This window comes from Paramisgurnus dabryanus, chromosome 24 (genome assembly GCF_030506205.2).
Source record: "Paramisgurnus dabryanus chromosome 24, PD_genome_1.1, whole genome shotgun sequence".
NCBI lineage: Eukaryota > Metazoa > Chordata > Actinopteri > Cypriniformes > Cobitidae > Paramisgurnus > Paramisgurnus dabryanus.
In genome coordinates this window covers 22,270,108-22,297,485 of record NC_133360.1, presented here as the reverse complement: position 1 = coordinate 22,297,485, position 27,378 = coordinate 22,270,108, and the positions used below count along the sequence as shown (strand labels likewise).

The 27,378-nt window shown below is 37.4% G+C and overlaps 1 protein-coding gene across 2 annotated transcripts in view; it reads right to left on the bottom strand.

Annotated features, from left to right (window-relative positions):
* Positions 1–4,762: 4,762 nt before the first annotated feature.
* Positions 4,763–27,378, bottom strand: part of mark1 (MAP/microtubule affinity-regulating kinase 1) — a 38,791-nt gene continuing 16,175 nt past the window's right edge. Inside the window, exons 4-18 of one of the 2 annotated variants that reach the window (XM_065259470.2) lie at positions 23,438–23,486; positions 21,553–21,618; positions 21,387–21,457; positions 20,933–20,989; positions 20,603–20,839; positions 16,971–17,090; positions 16,498–16,597; positions 16,266–16,378; positions 16,014–16,176; positions 13,465–13,646; positions 13,273–13,370; positions 12,941–13,105; positions 12,588–12,848; positions 10,447–10,491; positions 4,763–7,460 (exon numbers count right to left, since the gene is read on the bottom strand). In XM_065259470.2, coding sequence (XP_065115542.1) covers positions 7,118–7,460; positions 10,447–10,491; positions 12,588–12,848; positions 12,941–13,105; positions 13,273–13,370; positions 13,465–13,646; positions 16,014–16,176; positions 16,266–16,378; positions 16,498–16,597; positions 16,971–17,090; positions 20,603–20,839; positions 20,933–20,989; positions 21,387–21,457; positions 21,553–21,618; positions 23,438–23,486 — 2,070 coding nt within the window. In that variant the 3' untranslated portion in view covers positions 4,763–7,117. The remainder of the gene's footprint in view (positions 7,461–10,446; positions 10,492–12,587; positions 12,849–12,940; positions 13,106–13,272; positions 13,371–13,464; positions 13,647–16,013; positions 16,177–16,265; positions 16,379–16,497; positions 16,598–16,970; positions 17,091–20,602; positions 20,840–20,932; positions 20,990–21,386; positions 21,458–21,552; positions 21,619–23,437; positions 23,487–27,378) is intronic. The other variant, XM_065259471.2, reaches the window with a different exon arrangement.

The window sequence follows — 27,378 nt, the reverse complement described above, 5'->3', positions numbered from 1 at the left end:
CTGGTAAAATATAATGTGCGATGTAGAAAAATTTGATGTGACCTACAATGCAAAAATGACTTTCTTGATTACTATTCTTGTCTTGTTTTCCGTACAAATATTTTTTTTATAATTTTAATAATAAATTCTTAAATTAAGATGCATTTTCTTGATGAGCAAAATTTGTGAAAAAATAAATTTGTGCTTGAAACAAGCAAAAATATCTGCCAATGGAGTAAGAAAATTCTTCTTGAATTAAGCGTTTAAGAAAAAGGTAAATTATTTTAAGATTTTTTTTTCTTACCCCAATGGCAGATTTTTTGCTTGTTTTAAGCATTCAAAAATTCACTAATTTTTTTGTCTAAAAACTAGATTTATTACATCAAGAAAATACATCTTAATTTAAGAATTTATTATTAAAATTATAAAAAATATTTGTACTAAAAACAAGAAAAAAATACTAAGCAAGAAAGTCATTTTTGCAGGGTACACTGCAAAAAATTATTTTCAAGAAAACATTTTCTTAGTATTTAGGGGTCAAGCACCGAAGGTGCTGAGACACCTATTGGAATTGTACTTTTTTCTTCTTCTTAGCCATTGGTGTCTATGGCAGCCCTATGAACCGTATGTAGGAAAATGATGAAATTTGGCACAGTTGTAGTGGTGGTCATAAATAGTCATTTGGCCAAAAATGGGGTCTCTAGCAGTAACTCTATAGCGCCACCATCATCTCAAAAATTCAATGTTCAAATGGTTATAACTCATGATCCATTTGCTCTATGAAAATTCTACTTAGTACACGTGATTGCTCTCCTCATGCTTATTGTTTTTAATACCTTACAGTAAGACTCCACCCATTACAGTAGCGGCCATTTTGAAATGTACAGTATTTCGTTTTTTCGCTACTCCTCCTTCAAATTTGGTTCAATTCTTATGAGATTTGGCACATGTGATCTTTGGAGTGAGCCGCATAGAAATGACTGAACAGAATTTTGATATTTTTCTTTATTTAAAAGTATTTAATGCGTGAACTTAACGAGATTGACGCAAAATTGGTTCTGAAGCTGTATCTCGGTCATTCTTTGATCAATCGAGATGAAATTTGGTACGCTTCATGTCGACCATGAAATGGGGGTCCATGCCAAATTTGGTGACAGCGCCACCTATGGGTCATGAGATAGGAAAAAAGGCTATTTTTGCGCATAACTTCTGAATCGTTTGTCAGAAAATTATGATCTTGGTGTCTACGGATTCCTTACCTCATGCCGCATCTGTCGATGTGTATTATGCCGGGTTTGACCGAACCGCCTGTCCGCCATTTTGAAATTTGTCATAAATTGTTATAACTTTTGAAGTATTGGATATATTGGCGCAAAAATCGGTAGGAAGCTTCGGCATGATGTCCTGATTGTATCTGGGAAGTCAGAATACAGCGCCACCTAGGGGTTATAAACTATAACAGTTCTTATAGAACTGCTCATAACTTCTGAATACTTTGTCGGATATTAATTTTCTTTGTGAAATTGTATTCACTGGTTTATGCCGATTGCAACGATACCTCGTTTGTCATTTTCCATCATTCTGTTCATGTGTTATTGTAAGGCTTATGGTAAATGATTTTTTCGCTACTCCTTTTACAAATTTTGTTTATTTTATGCCAGGTTCTGCTCGTATAATGTTTGGAGCAATCCGCACAGAAATGACTGAACAGATTTTTCTTGCACCTAGGAATTTTTTTGAGAAAAACCTCTGTAAAGTTGATCGTCTCTGTGATGTTGTCTATTTGTCATAGTTAATTACTTTATATTACATTTTATACCGTTACTCTACGGAATGTTCTTCTTGTCTTCAATCTCACTTGAGCTTTTTGATTCTCATATACATTGTATTTCTGTGATTTCTGCTCTGCGGTGTCATTTCTACATCTTTGGTGATTGGCATATGTCAATGCTTGCATTTCTGTAATCTCTTTCCTGCTGCCCCTTGAGCTGTGTCTGCTGAGTGGCGCATCCACTAAGTCGTATGCATAGAGATCCTGAGTTCATGGGTTCGAATCCCACCTGAGGCAGGTGTTAATTTCTTCTATTAAAGTTTTGTTCTTTCCCACCTATTCTTCTTGACCTGTCTGTAGTTCACATATGTTCTATTTTTGCCATGTTTTCTGTTGCTGCTCTGCACTGCGGTGGTTCTGCTCTGTCATTGCAACGCTTTGGGTACTTGCTGCGCTTTGTGTTCTTGATGCACCTTGGGTGGTCAGTGAGCATTGGGTTATTGATACCTTCTATGTTGCTTGCTGTGCTTTGGGTGCTCATTGCGCTAAAGGTGCTTGGCCCCGAATCGCTGCTTGCAGCTATATTTTTGTATTGTTTTCAGTAAAAATATCAAAAAATTCTTAAATTAAGATGCTTTGTCTTGATGATTCTTGATGATTGTCTTAAAGTCTAGTTTTTAGACCAAAAATATCACCAATATATTACCAATGGGGTAAGCAAAAAATCTTGAAAATTTTTCTTAAACACTAAATTCAAGAAAAAAAAACTTCTTTCTTACCCCATTGACAGATTTTATTGCTTGTTTTATGCACAAAATCACTTAAATTTGATATTTTTGGTCTAAAAACTAGACTTATTTTCTTGGGTCGTTTTGTTCATCAAGAAAAAAAATCTTATAAATATTTTTACTGCAAACAAGACAAAAATACTAAGTAAATATATCATTTTTGCATTGTAGGTCAAATTAGATTTTTCTGATTTGAGAATTTTTTGATATTGTACTGAAAACAAGACAAAAATACTATGTATTACTATTACTATGTAAGTCATTTTCTTGTAATTTGTGGTTTTATACATAATTTTTTTTTACATAATATTAATGTTAATATCTTTAATATTGACAGAATAAGGCCACGTCAAAAATTGAAATCAATGAGTGCAATCAAACTTTGAATTTCCAAATTTCATCATCATTATGATGTTGCGTTAACACCAGCCGTGGTAGAGGCGGCAAAAGCGCTATTTGCGCTAGTTGGACAATTGAACATTTGAGTTCACCCGCTTCATTCTCGCGTGAAATTCTAGTAATTCGAGAAATTCACGCGGACATTTCGCGTCATGGGAGGGGCTTCTGCGACTCCGCTCACTTCCTGTAATCACGTCACTACTACAGCAAGGTCCTGATTGGTAAACGCGGCGCGGACATCTGGCAAAGTTCAGATTTTTTAACCCGCACGTTTTTTTGCGGTAATTTTCAATTCGCCGCGCTGCAGAATAATAATCTGCGTGTAATCACGTCTTTGCATTGATTTAACATGTAAATCACCCGCGCTTGCCACCTCTACCACGGCTGGTGTAAACGCAGCATGAGACTTTAGTCAGATTATCACAGACAGGATCACATACACAGCAAAAAAATGACTTTCTTACTTAGTATTTTTGTCTTGTTTTCAGTAAAAATATCAAAAAATTCTTAAATTAATTTGCTTTTTCTTGATGAGCAAAATGACCTAAAAAATAAGTCTTGTTTTTAGACAAAATTTATCAAATTTAATTGAATTTGTGGATAAAACAACCAAAAAAATCTGCCAATGGGTAAAGCACATTTTTCTTGAACTTTTTTTCTTAAACACTAAATTCAATAAAAATTCCACTTTTTTGCTACCCCATTGGCAGATTTTTTTGCTTGTTTTATGCACAAAATCACTTAAAGGAATAGTCTACTCATTTTCAATATTAAAATATGTTATTACCTTAACTAAGAACTGTTGAATCATCCCTCTGTCGTGTGTGCACGTAAGCGCTGGGACGCTACGATAGCATTTAGCTTAGCCCCATTCATTCAATGGTACCATTTAGAGATAAAGTTAGAAGTGACCAAACACGTCAACGTTTTTCCTATTTAAGACGAGTAGTTATACGAGCAAGTTTGGTGGTACAAAATAAAACATAGCGCTTTTCTAAGCGGATTTAAAAGAGGAACTATATTTTATGGCGTAATAGCACTTTTGGGAGTACTTCGACTCGCCTGAAAAGTCCGCTCCCCTTCTCCCTCTCATAATGGGAGAGGGAGGGTGTTACTGCGCCAAGTCGAAGTACTCCCAAAAGTGCTATTACGCCATACAATATAGTTCCTCTTTTAAATCCGCTTAGAAAAGCGCTATGTTTTATTTTGTACCACCAAACTTGCTCGTATAACTACTCGTCTTAAATAGGAAAAACGTTGACGTGTTTGGTCACTTCTAACTTTATCTCTAAATGGTACCATTGAATGAATGGGGCTAAGCTAAATGCTATCGTAGCGTCCCAGCGCTTACGTGCACACACACAGATGACAGAGGGATGATTCAACAGTTCTTAGTTAAGGTAATAACATATTTTAATATTGAAAATGAGTACACTATTCCTTTAAATTGGATATTTTGGGTCTAAAAACTAGACTTTTTTTCTTGGGTCATTTTGCTCATCAAGTAAAAGCATCTTAATTTAAGGATTTCTAGATATTTCTACTGAGTCATTTTTTGCAGTGTGATTATTTATATCAGTGGTTCTTAATGTTATTACTGGAGGTCCACTGCCCTGCACATTTTGTATGTCTCTTTTGTCTGACAGACTCAGTTCAGTTCATTGAGATCTCTTCTAATGAGCTGATGATTTGAATTAGGTGTGTTAAATAAGGGAGACATACAAAATGTGCAGGGCAGTGGGCCTCCAGGAATAACGTTAAGAACCACTGATTTATATCACAATGAGAAAGTGTCAAACGGGTAAAAAGGACACAAAACATGCAGGTTCAAAGACTGGTTTCAAGTAAGCTTTAATGGGGGACTGAACCACGGCGGCCCAAGAGACTTCAGCTCACAATTGTACAGTACCATGTTAAGAGAAAAACAGGGCAGAGGTGTGAGGAATGATGAGATGGAATGAAGAGTCGCTTGCATTATTTGGAAAACTTCAGCCACCTAAATCACTTTCATCCACAATGCCAAAACAAAAAAAAAACAATAAAAAAGAAAAAGGTCTGGGAAACGTACCATAAAACAAATAAGATCCCAGTCTAAACGTTATCATCACAGCTTCAGCCACTTATTCTCCAAAGTAATCTCCCCTTAAGAGAAGTGTGCAGTCGTGACTTCTTTCATCAACGTTACAGTACCACAGCATAGACAGCATTGCACATTTATCCTCTGATACTTTGGTACAAAACACAATCGTAGAAATGTACCAGTACAGGAGGTCATAATCCCTATCTTCGTCATCATCACTAAATACAAAAACAAATACGTTTTACAAAAAGTCATGCATTCTCTGGGTCAGTTTTTTTAATACAGAAAGAAAAAGGCATAAAATGGCTTAATAAATAAAAGTTTTAGCGTTACAGAAGTATGGCTGAGTAGTGGCAACTGTCTGCACATTACATTGCAAAAAATTATTTTCAAGAAAAAAAAAATCTTAGTATTTTTGTCTTGTTTTCAGTAAAAATATCTAAAAATTCTTAAATTAAGATGCTTTTTCTTGATGAGCAAAAACGACAATAAGTCTAGTTTTGAGACTAAATTTAAAAAACAAGCAAAAAAAATCTGCCAATGGGGTAAGCAAAAAATCTTAAAATTTTTTCTTAAACACTAAATTCAAGAAAAATGTTAGAAAAATTAACTTAGCCCCTGGCAGATTTTATTTGCTTGTTTTATGAACAAAATCACTTAAATTTGATATTTTTGGTCTAAAAACTAGACTTATTTTCTTGGGTGGTTTTGCTTATCAAGAAAAAGCATCCTAATTTAATTTTTAGATTTTTTTACTATTAACAAGACAAAAATACTAAGAAATATTTTTCTTAAAAATAATTTTTTTGCAGTGTACAGTATAAAGTCTCAGTGTGTTTGTTAATGCAATGCTCATTCACTACTGCTTGAAATCTAATCTGATGAAATGTACATCCGGACCTTCTAAACTACTAAAATAAACACTTATTCAGCGTTTCCTCCATTTTATCGTCCCATCAAATCTGAAATTCAGTCAATGTTGACCAACGTGTCGTTTCAAACCCACGTGAAGTGATCGACAAAATAAAAAAATACAGCGCTGTACTATTAAATACAATCATTGCCAGTAGTCTATACTCGATGCCGTCGATGTTGCATTCATGTCTACACTGCAAAAAAATGATTTAAGAAAATAATTTCTTAGTATTTTTGTCTTGCTTTCAGTAAAAATATCAAAAAAATCTTAAATTAAGATGCTTTTCTTGATGAGCAAAACGACCCAAGAAAATGAGTCTAGTTTTTAGACCAAAAATATCAAATTTAAGTGATTTTGTGCATAAAAAAGCAAAAAAAAAATTCTTGCACTTTTCTTGAATTTAGTGTTTAAGAAAAATTTGCAAGATTTTTTTGCTTACCCCATTGGCAGATTTTTTTTGCTTGTTTTATGCACGAAATCACTTAAATTTGATATTATTGGTCTTACAACTAGACTTATTTCTTGGGTCGTTTTGCTCATCAAGAAAAAGAATCTAGATTAAAATATTTTTTGATATTTTTAGAGAAAAATAATAAAATCATTTTTTGCAGTGTACAGTTAAAAATGCTGCAGTTGTGCACAATAAAGTTCGCATTTTCAAAATAAAAGAGTACGGAGTTTGAAACGACTGGACGGTCAGTTAATAGTTCACTTTCCTTTGTGAAAATATAAAAACAGATGAATGGCATAACAATCTAAAATCTAAATAAAAAAATCTATTAAGCAATAATAAAATAAAACTATGCAGGAAGTAAATGGCGACAGTGATTTGTTCTGTACAGACTCATTAGTGGCTATACAACATATCAGTAGGCTTAAAGTCCTGTATTATACAACTCTATCATTAATTCGATACAACAAAAACAATCCAGATCTGTACATGTGGAAAAAGTCCGTTTTGAGTCCGTTAGCATTCGTTGGACAGAACCGTGTCCTGACGACCCTAAAAAGGGTTTCGGTATTATTGCGAGATGGTTGTTATAACCAGGTGTATATAATGCGAGAGGTCAGGTGAGGGCGCTTGATTTTTCTCTTTTCATCTTTAGCATTCATCATTTTTTTTCTCCGCTACACATCACAGAAGCAGTAACTCTAATGGTGCACACACGTCCCAAAGCCTTTGCTTACAGCTTGAGCTCGTTGGCAATTTTAGAGGCGATGTTCTTGAAGGCGATGGACGTCCCCGAGATGCGTTTGAAGCGTACGCCGTTGAGAGATAGGCGGGGCAGTTTGCACACCTCCATCTCCCATTGGACGAGGCTGTCCTGGCGAGCGTCGCCGTGGACGCAGAAGAGTAGGAAGCGTTCGCGTTGCTCGTAGTCGCAGTTGTTGGCGTCCAGCACCTTGCGGATTTCTCTCATCATGTCTCCGGGCTCCATGGAGGACGTGGTCTTCATGCTCCAGGTGAAACGCAGCGATCTCGGCTTTGAGTCGCGACCGTCTTCTTTGGGTTCTCCGGATCCGCTCCTGAGCACATAACAGAAGAGACATGACAGATATTTTTATCCAGAGCGACTTAAAGCGCAATACATTTACATTTTATGAGTCTTTTGCCCTGTTAACGCAAATCTCTACCATCATTCTATACAGGAACATATGAATTATTACAATAGTTTTAACATCACATGAATCTGGTGTCAGATATGAATTCAAATGACCCGTTTTCTTGGTCTCAGTCATCCGTTTTCAAAAACCAAATCAGTTTTTGATAACCAGGATCAAATCTGTGACTACATTTGTTTTATATGAATACGACGACAGAAATGCCATCATTAGCTTGATTTTTTTATTAAAGTTTTGCGTTATTTTCTAAATGTTGACAAAAACATTGTGAAATGACAGCGTTTTCTTTACGCGATGTTAGTGCGACTAAAACTGAATTTTGTTCTCTAGCGACAGATGGCGTCGTTTGTTTAGTTGGAGGTCAAGACAAAAGAGGTGTGTTTGACTTCTGCCGTCGAAAAGGACCGACATCAAAATACCATGAGAGTGATTCAAAAGCATACAGAGCAGTCGACTTGCGAATCCTGTTGCGAAGTATTTTGAGGCATGTGACTTTCATTGCTTATCAGGTGACCTGTAAAAGGGGGAAAACTTTCGCTTGCAGTTTTGCGATATATTCCTTTTTCGAATTTCCTGAAAAAAACACCTCATCCGAGGGTAAATTAGTTTTTGTGAAACTGATGTTTTCAATGGGCACATTTCCAGTTCGCGAATTCAATTTGTGTAATTTCGAAGGGTAACGGAAAAGCGTCTACTGGTGTTTTCCGTACAAAACATATTACAGTGTTTAGATCAATTACAAATGTTAAAGGAATATTCCATTTTCTTAAAAGAAAAATCCAGATAATTTACTCACCACCATGTCATCCAAAATGCTGATGTCTTTCTTTGTTCAGTCGAGAAGAAATTATGTTTTTTGAGGAAAACATTGCAGGATTTTTCTCATTTTAATTGACTTTAATAGAGCCCAACATTTAATATCTCATTTAAAGTGCATATTTTTAATTTTTCTTGTCAAAAATGACAATCGTTTCGCTAGATAAGACCCTTATGCCTCGTTTGGGATCGTTTATAGTCCTTTGAAACTCCGTTGAAAAAAACTGTTAAGTGTTGAGTTAAGTATTAAATGTCGGGCTCTATTAAAGTCCATTAAAATGAGAAAAATCCTGGAATGTTTTCCTCAAAAAACATAATTTCTTCTCGACTGAACAAAGAAAGACATCAACATTTTGGATGACATGGTGGTGAGTAAATTATCTGGATTTTTCTTTTAAGAAAATGGAATATTCCTTTAACATGTTATTTATAATGTTACTATGATCATTTTCAATTGATTTTCAGCTTTGTTTTAATAAATGTTTATTTAAAATAGTCATATTTATCTATAACATGAAAGTAAGTAGGGGAGAACCGGGGCGAAAGTAACGCGGGATGAAAGTAACAAAGCGATTTTCTCAAAGCCCTGATTACATTTGCATTCCAAACTATGACAGCATGTTCAGAACGCAACTCTTGACAGAGCTAACAAATATTGCGTTATTTCGTCATGGTATTCCACGTGTAGGTCCAGAAAGCTGTTTTCAACCATGATAAGTAAATTCCTAAATCTGTAATTTTTTTCTTATAACGCATTGTGTTTCAGGTTTCATGTGTTACAGTACTGAATGCTGTATAGACACCAACGTGATAGAGATATTCACGTGTAGTTGGACGCTTGAACATTTTGAGTTTACTTGCTTAATTGCGCGTGAAAGCCGTGCTTAGAATTAGCGTCATGGGAGGGGCTTCTGCAACTCTGCTCGCTTCCTGTAATCACGTCACTATTAGAGCAAGCTATTAATTGGTTAACAAGGCACAATTTTCCACCAAAGTTCAGATTTTTCAACTCGCGCATTTCCCAAGGCAACGCTCAATTTGCGTCATTTGCGTGCCAATTTGCGTCACTCTGGTGGAAAATTGGCGCAAATGACGCCGCGAGACCTCCAGACATTGACATAATTCATGCCAGATGCTCTATTCGCTTTTGGTGTGAAAGCAGCATAACGCATCCTAAAGTATGCCGTCTCAGAGTTTTTCAAAATAAAAGTAAATCAGGTTTAAATGAAAGGAGTTCCTGTCGGGACGAAATCAACACTTGTTACTTTTGTCCAGCTCCTGTTACATACTGTTACATTATGTGGAACATTTATATTATTCTAATTTGATTTAATTTAATTTTCATAGTGTTTAAACTTTTGAAAATGTTTTATTCTCAACAATTCAAGTGTGTACTGTCGGGTTGCTTTTGAAACATTTGATGAAACTGAAATTTAAAATGAAAATTTAACCCTTGTGGGTTGTTGAGGCCATTTTTGTTTTTTTATGTCTTAATTTGGCCACAACTTTCTCTGTGTTTCAGCAAATGAAATGATTTTCGGTGACAAACCTTATATTTACATATATTTTGAGAAAATGCTTTGAAATTTTTCAAAAACTCAACAATATATTGTGGGCAAATTTACTACCCTTTCGGGTTGTTCGTGGACAAAAAAAGCCACTAAATTAAACGGCTGTAAAAATGTATCAGATTAATATTTTTTCCACTTTTTTTTCATAAATCTGTTAATCGCCCTCTGTACTTAGATTTTTTTGCTTGTTTTATGCACAAAATCACTTAAATTTGATATTTTTTGGTCTAGAAACTAGACTAATTTTCTTGGGTCCTTTTGCTCATCAAGAAAAAGCATCTTCATTTAAGAATCTTTTGAAATTTTTACTGAAAACAAGACAAAAATACTAAGAATATTTTTTCTTAAAAATCATTCTTTGCAGTGTACACCGCATGTCCCCTTTCATAATAGTCACCGTCATTTTTTCTACAGTAGCCCTAAACGGACAAAGGGCAATAACTTTTTATCAACCGAGCTGCAGGAGCAAAAACAAAGCCCCCAAAACAAGACAAAAACCTCACCTGACGCTGTACGCCCGACCGCGGGCTTCTCCTTCACTCGGTAACCTTAAGAAAATATCACAGTTCATGTTGAGAAAGAAAACAGAGAAGTACTAAACCTCTTATTTAAATGAGACAGCACAAACATTTACATCATTACAAAAGCTGTTAAATCAAGAGTTACTATTATGCTCTTTTTTGAAGTCTTGATTTTGTTTTAGGGGGTTGTAGGACAGGTTTTCATGCTTGATTGTTTCAAACACATTACTTTCTTATACAGTGATCAATACAGTGATTTTCAAAGGTAAATGTTTAAACATATTGAACTTATTTAAAGGGACACTCCACTTTTTTTGAAAATATGCTCATTTTCCAGCTCATTTTGGAATCCATTCAGCTGATCTCAGGGTCTGGCGGTAACACTTTTAGCATAGCTTAGCATAATCCATTGAATCTGATTAGACCATTAGCATTGCGCTAAAAAATAACCAAAGAGTTTCAATATTTTTCCTATTTAAAACTTGACTCTTCTGTAGTTACATCGTGTAGTAAGACTGACAGAAAATTAAAAGTTGTGATTTTCTAGGCCGATATGGCTAGGAACTATACTCTCATTCTGGTGTAATAATCAAGGACTTTGCTGCTGTAACATGGATGCAGCAGGCGTAGTGATATTATGTACTGCCTGAAAATAGTCCCCTTGGTAACTTTCAATAGCAGGGGACTAGTTTCGGCATGCAAAGTTCTTGATTTGCTAGCCATTTCGGGCTAGAAAATCGCAATTTTTTATTTTCTGTTGGTCTTAGTACACAATTTAACTACAGAAGAGTCAAGTTTTAAATAGGAAAAATATTTTTTTTAAAGTGATGCTAATGGTCTAATCAGATTCAATGGATTGTGCTAAGCTATGCTAAAAGTGGTACCGCCAGACCCGGAGATCAGCTGAATGGATTTCAAAACGGTAAAAATCAAATGTTTAACTCTAGTGGAGCTGGAAAATTTGTCTTTTAATCATTACTAAACATTTAGTATACCTGAACTGATATATTATTATTAAACTAATAATATTGTTTTTTGCACTAAACTCAAACTAAAGAGGATAAACCGCAGTATTCACACAATAAACACGAGAGGAACAGCAGTTTTACATCAGAATCATTATGATCCTTTGTAAATGTCTACTACAGACAAACACATAAACATGGGTCTGTCAGGAAGACAACACATTTTCATCTAAGGGTAGACGTCAAACTATTGTCCTACCTCCATGCTCTGAAGGACAGAGTCCTATGATACAAACACATAAACAGCAGATTTAAATATAACTGCTGAAAATAAAGCCCACGATACATTGCACGATTTTTGTCTTTCCGTAACCGAGTTTAAACGTTTCATGTCACACGGTGTGATAAGGTAATGATCTTATAGGAGGGCAAAAATCCTGCAGTGTATTGCGGGCTTAAACCATAACTCTTTAATCCTTCATGAAACAAAGACAGAAAAAAAACTCATTCATGAATTCATTCTTAAATGACTCCATTTACCTTAGAGCCGTTTTATGAACTATTTGAACACATATTGAATCTGGTAGTTTCTTGAATGAAGTCCATTTGGCTGTATTTCTTAAACTCTTTTATGATTTTCAATACATTGTCAGTCTGAAGATCGTGGGTTTGATTCTCACAGTGTTTTACCAGTGAAGCTACAGGAATCATTTCATAAATCTCAAATGTGTGTATTTCTATCATCTTGTAGATTGTGTTTTTCATTTTAAATTATTTTTTTAAACACAGTAGGTACGTTTACATGCAACCAAATAATCAGTTTATCGTATTGATGGCTCAATCGTATTGAAAAACTTTCACGTAAACACCATAATTGATACGATTTAGGACTCAAATTTGGGTCGTATTGAAGGGGGTGTTGTAGTCCGATCTGTTATTGGATCAACAGGAATAAAGTACGCATGTAAACGCGTGAATCGTAGTATTTTCTCAATCGGATGCAAAAATACATTGTGCGCATGAACATTTGTGCTCAAGTTCATGTCTTATAATTCTCGACACCGAAACATGCCATAGCAATATTTTTTATTTTAAAATTCTTAAAAATCTAACTTGTGTTCTTAGAACATTAATACGGAAAGATTCAGATTCACTGACCTGCGGCCAAACTTTGAGGTGAGTTTGCTGATGAAACCGGATGAGGTTCCTCTGCGGGCCTGGGCCAGAGCACCAGTGTCATGCGACAGGGTGGGTGAAGCGGGCGGGCCGTTGTAGGTGGCACTGCGTCGGTCTCTGAGCTGCGCTCCGTGAAAAGTGCTCCGGCTGGAGGTGCCTCGAGGAAAACGGGTCCGGTCCGGAGTCATACTGCTGATGCTGTGAGCGGATGGGGAGGCGGTTGGAGCTCTAGTGCTGCTGGAGCTAAAACCACACACACGGACACATATTTAAAATAATAGGTCCGGTGTCTCTTCTTATGAGAAGTAGATTGATGAATCAGTTTGTGTCCTCACCTCTTGTATTCAGCGTTGTCCTCGATAGGCGGCAGCGGAGATTTGGTCGGGTGACCCGAGGCGGACATGGACTTCACATGACGTGGCCGAGTGGATGCCAGTGCAGACGATGCTCCAGGAGACACTGAAGATGAACCACTAGCTGCAGTGGACATCTCCGTCAAACTGACAGGGACATGGATGCGACAACACAGAGAAGACAAAAACATTTGCAAACGTCACTTTAGGCTTTATAAGAGACTAACATAAAGAAACAATGAACAATATCGTTTTCAGCACGTATTAATGTCAATAATCGAATCGGATTTAAATCCTGTTATACGTGTCCTCACCTGCTGTCTTTGCCGTTGGTGATGGCTGAATATCGGTCTGTACTGGAGCGTTCACACACATATGTGTTTCTCCTGGTCATTCCTCCAGATGCACCGTTCTGTTCATACACGCATTAACACAAAAACACATTAAGACAACCTCACACAAACCACTGTTTCAAGTCGATTGTGCGAATTACTATGACCTCTCACCCCTGATGCTATGGAGGATTTCCTGCGCTCCTGTGTTACCAGAGGAGAGGTGGGCACGTCTCCCTTTGAGCTGGAGGACGGCAGCTTACGGGACGCTTCCCATTCATCTTTCTTATCTCCCTCCACGCTGTTGGCCTGAGAGCGTTTGGTGTATGAGACGGCTGGAGGTATGGACGGAGCAACTGCAGGTAACGTAAACATTACAGTCAAACTATGTCAGCTGACTCATTCAATAGCTACGTCGTCTACACGCACAAAATCTTTTCAATCCGACCATTTCAACTGTTCGGCCAGACGCCTAACCATGACGATGCATGTGCGTCCGATGAAACCGTCTATAGGCCTGTGTGAGTATGACCAAAACAACATTGGTGTCCAACATTGGTGTTATCCAACAAAGTTTACAAAATTTAGCTGCTTTATAGTCCAGGGTTACCTTTTCCATTGCATAGCCCCCCACGGTTTGGTTTGGGTCGGGTCATCTTACTTTTGGGGGCTTTTCCACTGGGTGCAGCACGTAGGACCAAATACTTTTTTTAGTACCACCTCGGTTGGGGTTCCAAGCGAGCTGAGCTGATACCAAAACGTGCCGCGAAAACACTGTAGATCACTGATTGGTCTGAGAGGAGTGTCATCGCCATAGTGTAAACGATTAGCTTTACCTTCATGCTAGCCTGCGCTGTCTCGAGCAAACATCTTGTCATCTGTGCTCTGCTTTAAGTTCCCAAACTCCCTTGTAGCGATGAAAAACATCCACAGGTTGAGAATCACGAACACCATAACAGTTTTTTCCAGATTGCAGTTTGTGGTGGCACATTCGCGATGCGCACGTGAGCATATATGCTTAAATGCAACTTTAATGAGGCTCAGCGGAGTGCTTCGACCGACACCACAGGTGTTTGTACAGAAACTGTCATGTGAGAAAGAGGTGGTGATAAATGCCATGTGCAAACATTTATTTGTGTTGGTCAATTTAAATTTTGTGGCAGACTGAGAAATAAATAAATGTATGGGAATGTACAATAACGCTCTCACGTGTATGATGTCACAGCAGTAGGCAGCGCAAATATAACGACACGCCTATAATCCCTCCCACACCGAAGTGATACTAAACTTTATGGAAAAGCTAACCAAGCCAAAGTGAGGTGAGCTGACCCGACCCAAACTAAACTAAACCGTGGGGTACTATGCAATGGAAAAGCAGCATTAGTTGTAATAAATGTACCTCATTGTCCATCTAAACAAAACTGCTCGATACTTTTGCTGTCTTGACTGTTTGTTTTTTCGCTCTGTAGATTAATGTGTATGTGCGCAGGTAACATCGCCATCTATTGGCCAGGCACACATAATGCAGGGTTTTTAACTCTTTCCAAGCCAAATAAGAGAAAACGCTTTCCTGCCAATGACGAGTTTTTTCGGTAGTACGTTTTGCCACTATTATCCACCAGGTTCCCTTAGGGCAAACAGTTCAAACTCTGTATATGTTTTGAGGATTGTTCTGAATGCAATCTCTATTAAAAGTCCTTCACAAAAACACAAATTCAAATCCAGGCAAGAAACCTACCCATATTTGAGAGGTGATAAAAATAGAAAAAAATTAAGGTTGAATAAACTGTTTGTTTTTTGTTTGTTTGTTTGTTTGTTTTAAGGCACAGTGGGTTTTTTATTTTTTCTATATTCTATGTTTATATATTTAAAGAAGAAAATTTTATGGAAGGCATTAAACTTTTGTGAAAATCATAAAAATGCTGCCGCTGGCTGGCAAAAAAAAAAAAAAAAAAACGCTGCCGTCTTGGCGTAAACTGAGCTTTTTGACAGCGACGTCATGTGTACGTGAATTTTGTCAAAAAACGCAAAGGACATTTTTTCCATCATTATTGTGTAAACTAGGGTTGCAACTAACGATTATTTTCATGATCGATTAATCGGGCGATTATTTTTCCGATTAATCGACTAATCGGAAAAATAAAAATATTTACTTAATTAGATGTTTTCACGTATTATAGCTAAATAATGCACTAAATTAGGGTATTCACGTGTAGAAGTGTACTTTTAAAAGTACAAAAGCCACACATTACTACAGTTTTACTAATATAATATTATTTAAATAAAATTTAGATATTTTAAGCCTTAAATAAAAATGTTTGTGCAGATTTTAAATAGTTAAATATTTTTAAATGTCAAAATATCAATGAACAAAATTATTTAAGTCTTCAAGGATGTGCTGAAAATTTTGCCACAAATTAATAAACAGTGCACAGCTTGCATTGTATGAATAAAACGTGAATGACTTTGAGCAGGCAGCACGCGCTGAATGAAGAAACGGCACCTGATGCGTGTGATGTTGGCCGACGGTGGACGTCACAGACCAACTAATCGATAATGAAATTCGTTAACAAGGAATGTCATAATCGATTTTATCGATTGGTTGTTCCAGCTCTAGTGTAAACGTGATCTCCTCTATTAATCAAAACACAAAGTGTCTCTAAACTACATGTGCACAGTATTCTTGGATATGTGTTTATTGCTAAATGATTTACTGATGTTACCGTGATCACTGAATCGTCGTTGTTTCTGAGTAGTAGAGATACTGCGCTGGACTCTGATGTGTGCCGGTGACTGCGTGTTACTGCTGCTGCTGTTGTTCAGATCACTGCTGGGTCGAGATCTTTGACACAGGTTTGTGCTCGATACTGATTCACTCCCTTCAAACTGAAATTATACAGAAGTGCCACTGAGTAAATATCATGTAATAACACGTGGCTTATATTACATTAGATCATTCGAAAATAAAGACTCACATCTGGTGCTTTCCTGCCCAGGAGAAGATACGTAGCCATGACCTCATCATATTTCTGACCTACTAATGACTCCGTGATGTCATCTTTAGGGAAACCCATAGTGATCATGAGATCTGAAACAACACGAGAGATCACCGGTACTAGCAAAACACAACTCAAAGTTTCTGTATATATAACAGTACTGATGTGGACACGTTTTGTAAGATTATGAATACTAAAGCAGGATACAAACCGATACGTTTGGTGTCGCTGAAGTCTGGCTCAGGTTCTGTGTAGGGCTTCAGCTCTTCTTCCTCATGGCCAACATTCATCCAGCGATCCTTCATGATTTGCTGTGTGAGACAGATCAGATAATCACTGACATTAAAAGGAAAACAATGCAAAAGTGTTGTAAGTTGTAACGTTTGCACTTCTGTCACGTTTGGTGTAAATGTCCAAGAATGGAAAGTAATAAAAACAAACTTCAAACGTTCATTTGTAGCAGAGATGTGTGTGTTGCTTGTGTAAAAATATAATCATTCAATCTCAAATATTTTTTGTATGATTGAGACAAAACCAAAAAGCGTTAGGTTGTGCCCCACTCTCCCCTATTATTTATTATTATGTCATGTGGTTTTAAAACACACACAGTTTTCTTTAAGATTTACTACTCCAGCCGCCTAACAGTCATAATCAGAGAACGTCAGTAATTCATATGAATGTCACCTCCAGACTGCCACGCTTGCCAGGGTTCAACACCAACAGTTTCTTCAGCAGGTTTTCACAATCTGTAGACATGTAAAAGGGAATCCGATACTTCCCTCGCAAAACTCTCTCTCTCAGCTCCTGTGTGAACAAGAAACTGATTAACATACGTAGTTAATAAACAAGGTATATAAAATTTCTATCAATAACCATATTTAAAACACCATTAGCCTACACTTCCTGTAGCTCAAGTGGTAAAGCACTGCATTACCAAAGCAAACGTCATGGGTTTGATTCCCCCAGAAACATATTTACTGAAAAATCACTTTGGATAAAAGCGTCTGCCAAATGTATGAAAGTTTGGTAGTAGGAGTGTCACAAAATACTAGAATTGACAATAACTGTGATATTGAAAACCATGATTATTAATATTGTGTTAGAGAGCCACTATTTTCCGGTTCATGATTTTACATTACTTTTGGTGTGTAAGTGTGTATTAGTACATGTAAACAATATGCAAAGCTACAAATCCCAAAGTAAATGATGTCGCCATTTACTGTATCAGACTGAAATCTTTTTTTCTTGGACTACAATGAATGCGAGGATTGTACGCAACAGTTTACTTTGGTAACTAGTTGACATGGACTTTACCATAAAGTGCACATTATTATAATTCTGCCCGCTTCTGTTCAGAAGAATTTACTACTGACTATTTAATGAGCACCTATTTCATTGCTAAAAACAAGGTTATTTTGTGTATTTGGTATAATATTATGTGTTTGCGTGGTTTATGGTAAAAAAAACATTATTTTCCACATACCGTACATGTTTGTTGCTCCAGATTTCACTTTCTTCCTGATTTAAAAAGCTTTGTGTCCCTGATTGGCCAGCTTATCTGTACGTTGTGATTTGCATGAGTACTTCAAACGTCAGCAGGAATTGTGACGCCCCTTACCATCTTTGAAAGATTCGGTTGCTAACAGGAGTTAATTTACAGGGTGTGAGTCCGAAGCGGGAGGAATTATGATAATGTCGGTCTTGTCTACATCACCAATCCCAGGAAGAAAACTGTTGCATACAATCCATGTGTTTTTGTAGTCCAAGAAAAGAGATTTACGTTGGAGATGATAACTCGCGCCATCGTTTCCTTTTGGGTTTGTACATTATCGTGAACATGTACTAGTACACACTTACACACCAAAGTAAATGTAAAAACTTGAATCGGACAATAGGTGCTCTTTAAAGGGATAGTTCGGCCAAAAACGATATTAAACCCATGATTTACTCACCCCCAAGCTGTCCGAGTTGCATATGTCCATCGTTTTTCAGACAAACACATTTTCGGATATTTTAGAAAATATTTTAGATCTTTCTGTTGATTAAATGTAATGTTACGGGGTCCAGCAATAGTCCACGACCTTCAAGTCCAAAAAAGTGCGTCCATCCTTCACAAATTAAATCCAAACGGCTCCAGGATGATAAACAAAGGTCTTCTGTGGGTAATCCGTGCGGTGTTGTTGTAGAAATATCCATATTTAAAATGTTATTAACGTTATAAACTACCTTCCGGTAGCGCCGCCATCTTAGAGTGATGCGCATTCAGGATGAGAGCTTACGCAGCGTACAGAGTTTCTCTGCTGCTGCTCTGTGCCCCCGCCCTCCGAATTTGTCATACGTCACTAAGAAAAGTGCGTACACTACGCTAATACTCTCTCCTGAGTCTAAGATGGCGGCGCTACCGGAAGGTAGTTTATAACGTTAATAACATTTTAAATATGGATATTTCTACAACAACACCGCACGGATTACCCACAGAAGACCTTTGTTTATCATCCTGGAGCCGTTTGGATTTAATTTGTGAAGGATGGACGCACTTTTTTTGGACTTGAAGGTCGTGGACTATTGCTGGACCCCGTAACATTACATTTAATCAACTGAAAGATCTAAAATATTTTATAAAATATCCGAAAATGTGTTTGTCTGAAAAACGATGGACATATGCAACTCGGACAGCTTGGGGGTGAGTAAATCATGGGTTTAATATCGTTTTTGGCCGAACTATTCCTTTAAACGCGAGTTTTGTGCAGTGCAAAGTATCGCTTGTTGTTGGTCGTTTCTACTTGGTCATCTGCATTTTCTTCGTATTGATGAGATAGTAAAGACGATCTTAACTTCTGTCAGTATTGCATTGGAAGACGATCCTCCAAATGCGGTAAGGAGCGTCACATTTCCTCCATACACTAGAGGTATTCAGGCCAATCACAAGGTACTAGATAGCTGGCCAATCGGAGCACACAACGCCTTTCAGAATGATAAGCTTTGTACAGTTTCAGAGAGGCAGGGCTTATAGGAGCAACAATAATGTACGGTATGTGGAAAATAGTGGTGTTTTTTATCATAAACCCATGCATTACACCAAAACACACAAAATAATGTTGTTTTTAAAAACGTAAAATGGGCTTTTTAATAATATTACACATAATAATATTGTAAATAATTCATAAGTAATTTAAACTTTTGCCCTTAAGATCCAAAATGGGTACAATTAAAGATTCACAGATATATCGGCAAATAACCGGTATCGGTCATTAACAGCAATTTTGCACACTATTGGCCAATAGTTTAAAGGAATAGTCTACTCATTTTCAATATTAAAATATGTTAATGAGCAAGTTTGGTGGTACAAAATAAAACATAGCGCTTTTCTAAGCGGATTTAATAGAGGAAGTATATTGTATGGCGGGAACAGCACTTTTGGGAGTACTTCAACTCGGTGCAGTAACACCCTCCCTCTCCCATTATGAGAGGGAGAAGGGGAGCGGATTTTTCAGGCGAGTTGAAGTACTCCCAAAAGTGCTATTACGCCATACAATATAGTTCCTCTTTTAAATCCGCTTAGAAAAGCGCTACGTTTTATTTTGTACCACCAAACTTGCTCGTATAACTACTCGTCTTAAATAGGAAAAACGTTGATGTGTTTGGTCACTTCTAACTTTATCTCTAAATGGCAGCATTGAATGAATGGGGCTAAGCTAAATGCTATCGAAGTGTCGCAGCGCGCCCCAGCGCTTACATGCACGCACACAGATGATAGAAGGATGTATCAACTCTTCTTAGTTAAGGTAATAACATATTTTAATATTGAAAATGAGTAGACTATTCCTTTAATATTCATGGCCGACATATCCTGTCAATCAAAAGAGCACAGGAAAGTGCAATGAATTTGAGCTCTGTGAATAGAAAATGTCAAGAAACATCACTAGTTTAATGTTCAGTATTAATGGTCATTATAATAATCGGCATCAGTAACGGCAGATATTAGTCTGAATGATCGGCTATCGGCATTGGTGGAAAAATTTTATATTGGAAAATCTCTAGTTACAAACTCTCTCAAGCCTCCCTACTCTTGTCTTATGAGTATAATTCATTGGAAAAAAAAAACACAATAAAACAAAATAAATAAATATTAAAGGTGAATCTGAAAGTCTATTATTGAAATCTATAGAAAATTATTTCAATAATATTGTTATGGGGAACTCTTTTTGGCTATGATAACCATGTAGTGAAAGTCTGATATCATGACAGAACAGGTTTGAAACAAATCTGGTCTCATAAGTTTGTTCGTAATGATGTAATCTGAAACAGAAAATGACCTTTAGATTTTGTCCATCAAATGGAAGTGAGCCGCTGACAAGTGTGTACAGGATGACCCCCAGACTCCAGACGTCCACCTCCGGTCCGTCATACTTTTTCCCCTGAAAGAGTTCAGGAGCAGCGTATGGAGGGCTTCCGCAGAACGTGTCCAACTTACTCCCAATGGTGAACTCATTACTGAAGCCAAAGTCAGCGATCTTTATATTCATATCGGCATCGAGCAGCAGGTTTTCAGCCTTACACAGAGACACACAGTGTACAATTATTAGAGATCAATAAAACAGGACATTAGATCGGTGTTGCAGGATTAGACATTCGGTGCGTCTCACCTTGAGATCTCTGTGAACGATTCTCTTCTGATGACAATATTGCACCGCAGACACAATCTGAAGGTCACACACATAACATATGACGATTAACAACTCAATCTGTGTGTAAGAAGAACCTTCAAAGATAAGCCATATCTGCCTAGAAAATCACAACTTTTAATTTTCTGTCGTTTATTACACGATGTAACTACAGGAGAGTCAAGTTTTAAATAGGAAAAATATCAAAATTCTTTTAGCGTGATGCTAACGGTCTAATCAGATTCAATGGATTATGCTAAGCTATGCTAAAAGTGGTACCGCCAGAGATCAACTGAATGGATTCCAAAACGGTAAAAATCAAATGTTTAACACTAGGGGAGCTGAAAAATTATCAAAACAAATTTACCCAAAGCACTTTGGAGATGCTATAATAAATGATCTGTGGGGTATGTTTTTTAGCTGAGATTTAACAAACCTGTCTAAACTTGGCTCTGGCTTCCTTCTCCTTCATTCTCCCATGTGCAACTAAGTAGTCAAACACCTCACCTGTAACAGACGGAAAGACAGACAGACAGTCAGATATCTACGGCTGTACATGACAGACAGACACTAATATTCATATAAAAATGTATATAACTCACCTCCACTTGCATACTCCATAATTAAATAAAGCGTCTTCTCCGTCTCAATTACTTCAAATAACTTAACTTGAGAAAGAGAGAGAGATCAAAGAGACAACGTTATATTTACTTTCATTAAACACTTAAAAACATCAATTCATAGTCTAAATATGGTCAAACATACTTCACACAACTGTTTACACAAAACAAATACTCCATCATAAAGTAGAAAAACTCTAATGGTCCTAAAATGTTTCATTTTCTTTCAGCACCAATCTTTTGATTTTGGGTGAGGTATGAGTCGGATGCAAACTTGACATGTTTTGTTAAGCTGCAGTGCACCACTCGCATTACCAAACAAAACTACATAAACAAACATCAGATGTTGAAAAGACCCTCGTCCTCCATTGTTTGGATAAACAGGTCATAAAGTAACATCATTTCTTGATTTAATGTTAGTATGTCAGACGGTTTGTTTTGGTGCCACGGTTTACTGCAGCTTTAACTGAACAAAAGAGAAATCTCATCACATCCTGCTCAGCCAATCAGCAGCCAGATCTCACACGCATGCGGCCCACCGATCACACACACGCTGAAACCAATGAGTCACTGTAATCAATACACACATCAAACACAGAGGATTGTGTTGTTAAGAACAGACTGAAAAAAGCTGAGCTGTTCAGACATCAGCCATAAAGAGTGAATCATACTCCTGCCGTTCCTGTCCATTAACAATATAAATAATCTTTAGAGAAAGTGCCGTGTCACGTATATAACTGAGCTGTGAAGAAATGAAAGGATGAATACAGAGAGACAGATAATGATGGTGATAAAAACTCTTTATATTCCTGCAGTCAGAGGGTTTGGATCAGATTTTAGCAGAGTCTCTAACACATGCACGCACGCACACAAATACAAACACACATACGCGCGCAAACACACACACACACACAGAGACACAAACATACAAACTGACACAAACAAACAAACACACTAACATGAACAAACACACACACACACAAACTCAAACATACGAACAGACACAAACATCAAAACACACACAAACATACAAACACATATGAACGAACACACACAGACACACACGCGTGCATGTACAAACACAGACACACACAAGCGCACGTACAAACACAGACACACGCGCGCACTTATGAACACATACGCAGATACGGACACACACACATGCACATACGGACACACACACTATTTCAAACACTTTTATCATTATCGACTGGACAATAACAAAATTTACATTTTATACACAAGTGAGTGAATCATTGAATCAGAATCAAATTTAAAGCAGTTTAAGTGACGGTTCCCATTTTGCACCTTTTGTGCATACAAATACGTAATTTTTTACGTAGACATGCAGCAAGCATGCTCAAATAGAGAATAATTATAATATTTTTGACATAAATAGAAAAAAAACACTATATATGAACACACATTACTATGGGGAGTGCGGCTCAATGTTGGTTAGCAACGCAGATGCTCCCAAAGCGCAATAGTACAAGCGCGTTTCTGACGCGAAAAAAAGTGGTTCATGTAAATCTTAAGATGTGCTTTAGTAAATGAGGACTAATGCTGCGTGAATATCGCCAGCGACAATCTCTTTCATTTCAATGCAAGCTTGGTGACTTCCAGCGACAAGCTTTAAAGAAACAATACTATTGAATTGCAGTGGTTAGAGAACGACCCTTTAACAAGATGTGTGATCAGTAATATAAAGTATGATATATCAGATATAATATCAGAATATGTTCCTGTAGCTTAACAAAATTGGGTCAGCAGTACAAAGGTTGTGGGTCCGATTCCCAAAGGCGGCATGTCCGGCTTTAATGCACTGTAAGTCACTTTAGATTAATGCAAATATAAAATGTTGTCTTACCAATATTAGGATGATTTAAGACCTTCATAATCCTCACTTCACGAAAGAGCTGTAGGTAAAAGAGAGAAATGATGGATCATCATATCGAACTCAAAACTCTTTATAAATAAACACAACGTGTTATCCAAAAAAGCCTGCTGTGAACTGACTAGTCATTTGACATGTCAGTCAGCCAATCTAATCTAGTCTCTCTTAGTAGGTGGGTCTTGGTCGACAGACAAACATCTGTTTCAGTAAGGATTCAGTCTGAAACATCACAGTTAAGGTACATTTGAGAGGGTTAAAGTATCAACTGCACATGTTTTTATTACTAACAGTATAAATATTGGGGGGGGGGGTTATAATTGCTGGTTTTGATAATTGTTACAGCCCCAAATCAAAGCGAACCGTGCCTTAGACCACCTCTTCAAAAGCGTACCAGGCGACATTGTGAAGCGATCACACTAGTCAAACATACTCTGGTACCGTTAATGTCCGACGTTCAATCTGACTTCATGTGCTTTGTCACTGCTACCACAACGTCCACATCCCTTTTTCTTACACGGATCAAAGTAAACAATACTACTGTACATTATATGTTCCATATATCCTGTGAGTTCAATTTTTTTTTTAGCATTTCAACTCCAGGTAAAGTCATAAATAGTAATAGACCAATATATTTTATTATAGCCATTCCATTGGGTGATAAATCGTTTCAATTCGGCAGTAAATCTTCCTGTTCCTTAAATTTGCTGTTCATAATCAAAAGACACTTGGATGTAAAGTCAAAGTCTAACAAACAATAAAATGACCAATTATTATTTAATTTTTAACATGACGTTGCATTGTTTTACACAGAACAACAATCTGGTGTGCAGCAAAGTCTCATTTTTAGACACAACCGTGAGGTGTCAGAACCGCAGTACATATAGTGTGTCATTTTCGAATAATAAATAAAATACTGTCATTTTCATTATCAAATGTCAAATCATTTTCGAAAATAAACGCGACGTATAGTCCATTGCGACTTTTATATACGTTTTTCCTCTTTAAAACGCATTTTTGGCTGATGCGACTTATATTCCGGAAAATTCATTTTGACATAAGTCGCAGCTGACTAGAAGTCGCAGGATTAGCCAAATTATGAAAAACGTGTGACTTATATTCCGGAAAATAAATATTACGCATAACAAAAGTTTATTTAGTTTCACCCATTTTTGTTTTTCTGAATTCATTTTCTGTAATAATATAACATTTGTGTTGTATCAGCCAGACATCGGTTAAAATGTTAAAGTGTGGATGTGACAGGCAGACATTTAGAAACCACCACCACTGAACAGAAGCAAGGGGGCGTGTAGAGTGAACATCCCAAAAAGATTCAACAATACAGACTGACACATGCATTTATCCCTGGACAAAGACATCCAACAATGTCTTTGTTCTCTTGTGCAACACTTCAGGAATGAGGCATGTCTACACGGGAACATTACTCAAGAAATCCAACATATAGACAATTTAAAACGACTGTCTTCTGTACTGTACACATCAAGTCTCTGTTTAGTGATATACTTGTAACATATTTGATCAAGAGGAGTTATCAACTTAAATCATGATGAGATCTGATGTCTAGTTGTCCAGTTGAATGTGTCCTCCATGTCCCTACAGAAAAGGTTTCTTGGCAGTCTGTCGTGGCAAATAACCAGCACAGACACCCAGTCTGCTATTTATAGAGCAATATTTCTAAAATTAACCAGAGCAACAATGACAAGTGTGTCACGTACTATAGTGCTCACTCTATGTGTCTGTGTGTGTGTGTATAAAGTAAATGACATTATCAGAATTTTGACTTGATAAAAGTACAGGAAATATACTCCACAAGTACTGGCACCCTTTGTAAATATGAGCAAAGGTGGCTGTGAAAAAATGTCTGTATTGTTTAACCTTTTAATCTTTTGCTCAAAATATTTATAAAAAAAACTAATTGAAACCAATGTAAAATCAAACAATTTGCAAACATAATAGTTTTTTGTAAAGAAATATATGAAGAGTTTGGTTCCAAAATGCAATAAACAGCATTTAAATATATATATATATATATATATATATATATATATATATATATATATATATATATATATATTTACCACCAAAATTTTTGTTGTATCTGGTCAGTATAAAAAAGTAAATTCTTAATTTTATGCAAAATCCAATATCCGCTGTGTTATTCTGTCATCTTTTCTCCGTTTTTTTCCAAAACCCGATAAACGGCAGTCCTCTTTCTCTGCAGAATGCAATAAATCCGCTTAACCAATCATAACGAAACATTCCACGCATGGTAAACGACAATGGTAGCGCCACCGAAGAGGCAAGTCCGAAACTCGGCCGGGGGCGCAAGTCCGAAACTCGGCCGGGGGCGCAAGTCCGAAACTCGGCCGGGGGCGCAAGTCCGAAACTCGGCCGGGGGCGCAAGTCCGAAACTCGGCCGGGGGCGCAAGTCCGAAACTCGGCCGGGGGCGCAAGTCCGAAACTCGGCCGGGGGCGCAAGTCCGAAACTCGGCCGGGGGCGCAAGTCCGAAACTCGGCCGGGGGCGCAAGTCCGAAACTCGGCCGGGGGCGCAAGTCCGAAACTCGGCCGGGGGCGCAAGTCCGAAACTCGGCCGGGGGCGCAAGTCCGAAACTCGGCCGGGGGCGCAAGTCCGAACTCCGCTGGGGGCGCAAGTCCACAGAGGACGCAAGTCCACCGAGGTATTGAGAAATGACCACTTCAGCAGCATGAAGACAGGTCTGGGAAACGCATTTGGACAGACTTCATAGGCAGAGTAATGAAATTCAGTTTTGTACCTGTGTGATAACTAATCCCATATCTGAAAACTGCAATACTAATTTCTCGCCAGAAATGCAATCAAAAGGTGTACAGAGTGGAAAATATATTTGTGACCAGTCACGGAAAGTAGGGACACAAGTCGGATCTGGGCATTTTGAGTTATTCACAGATTCTGAAAGTGCAGTTTCTAAGCTTTCCAACGATGTGTAACACATGGAAATCTGATAAGATTTGGAGAAGTTCTGGCCATTTGAATATAGGAACTCAGAAATACTCAAACCGAGAAAATCGAGACGAAAGGGACTCTTCTTTTCAGCTGGGGGAGACAATAGGGCTCATTTACATCTCATTTAGCTAAGCCATGCCCCCTGTAAAACCCTTTTTGAGATGTTCTAGCATCATATGTAGTATTTTATGACCAAATGACAACACGCAAAAATAAACATGACTCTTTTACCTTTGTGGGGATCACAAGTCGAATCCAGTCTGTTTCAGATTATCCAATGACCATATTTGTCAACAAATGCGTATAATCCGTGAAATATAGATTGTTTACATCCGATTTCGCATGAATGTCTGGTAATACAATATAATATATAATCTGAAGACTATTTAAATCGTAACATGTAAGGGTATATGAGCTTACACTCCGTTAAACACATGAACCCGCCTTCAAAGTTTGTATTTAAAATAGGGAAGTAGTATAATAGATCATCCAAACAGCGCCGTCGAAAACGTGACATCCTTTAGAGAGGTTACCAATGGCTCGCTCGTTCCTCCATCAGCCAATGACTTCATGGAAAATATTGATAGACAAAACATGTAGCCAATTATATGAAGAATACAACTATATCTGTGTAACTTCTGTGTGTTTGGACTCATATGCGCTGCAAGAACTGACATACAGATGACGTCAAAGTACCGCGGGAGCGAGTTGAAATTAAACTACTCCGTAAGATTTCTTTGAAGAGCTCTCGCGGTACTTTGACGTCATCCGACTGCGGCGCCGCATAAAGTCAGTGACGCGGCTGACGTACGATGCGGCTGACTGTTATTTGTTCCTCCCCAGCTTCTTTTATTTTTCTTTTGTTTTGTGCGCCCGAGCTTTACAGTCTGGGGAGACGCAGGCTATACGTTT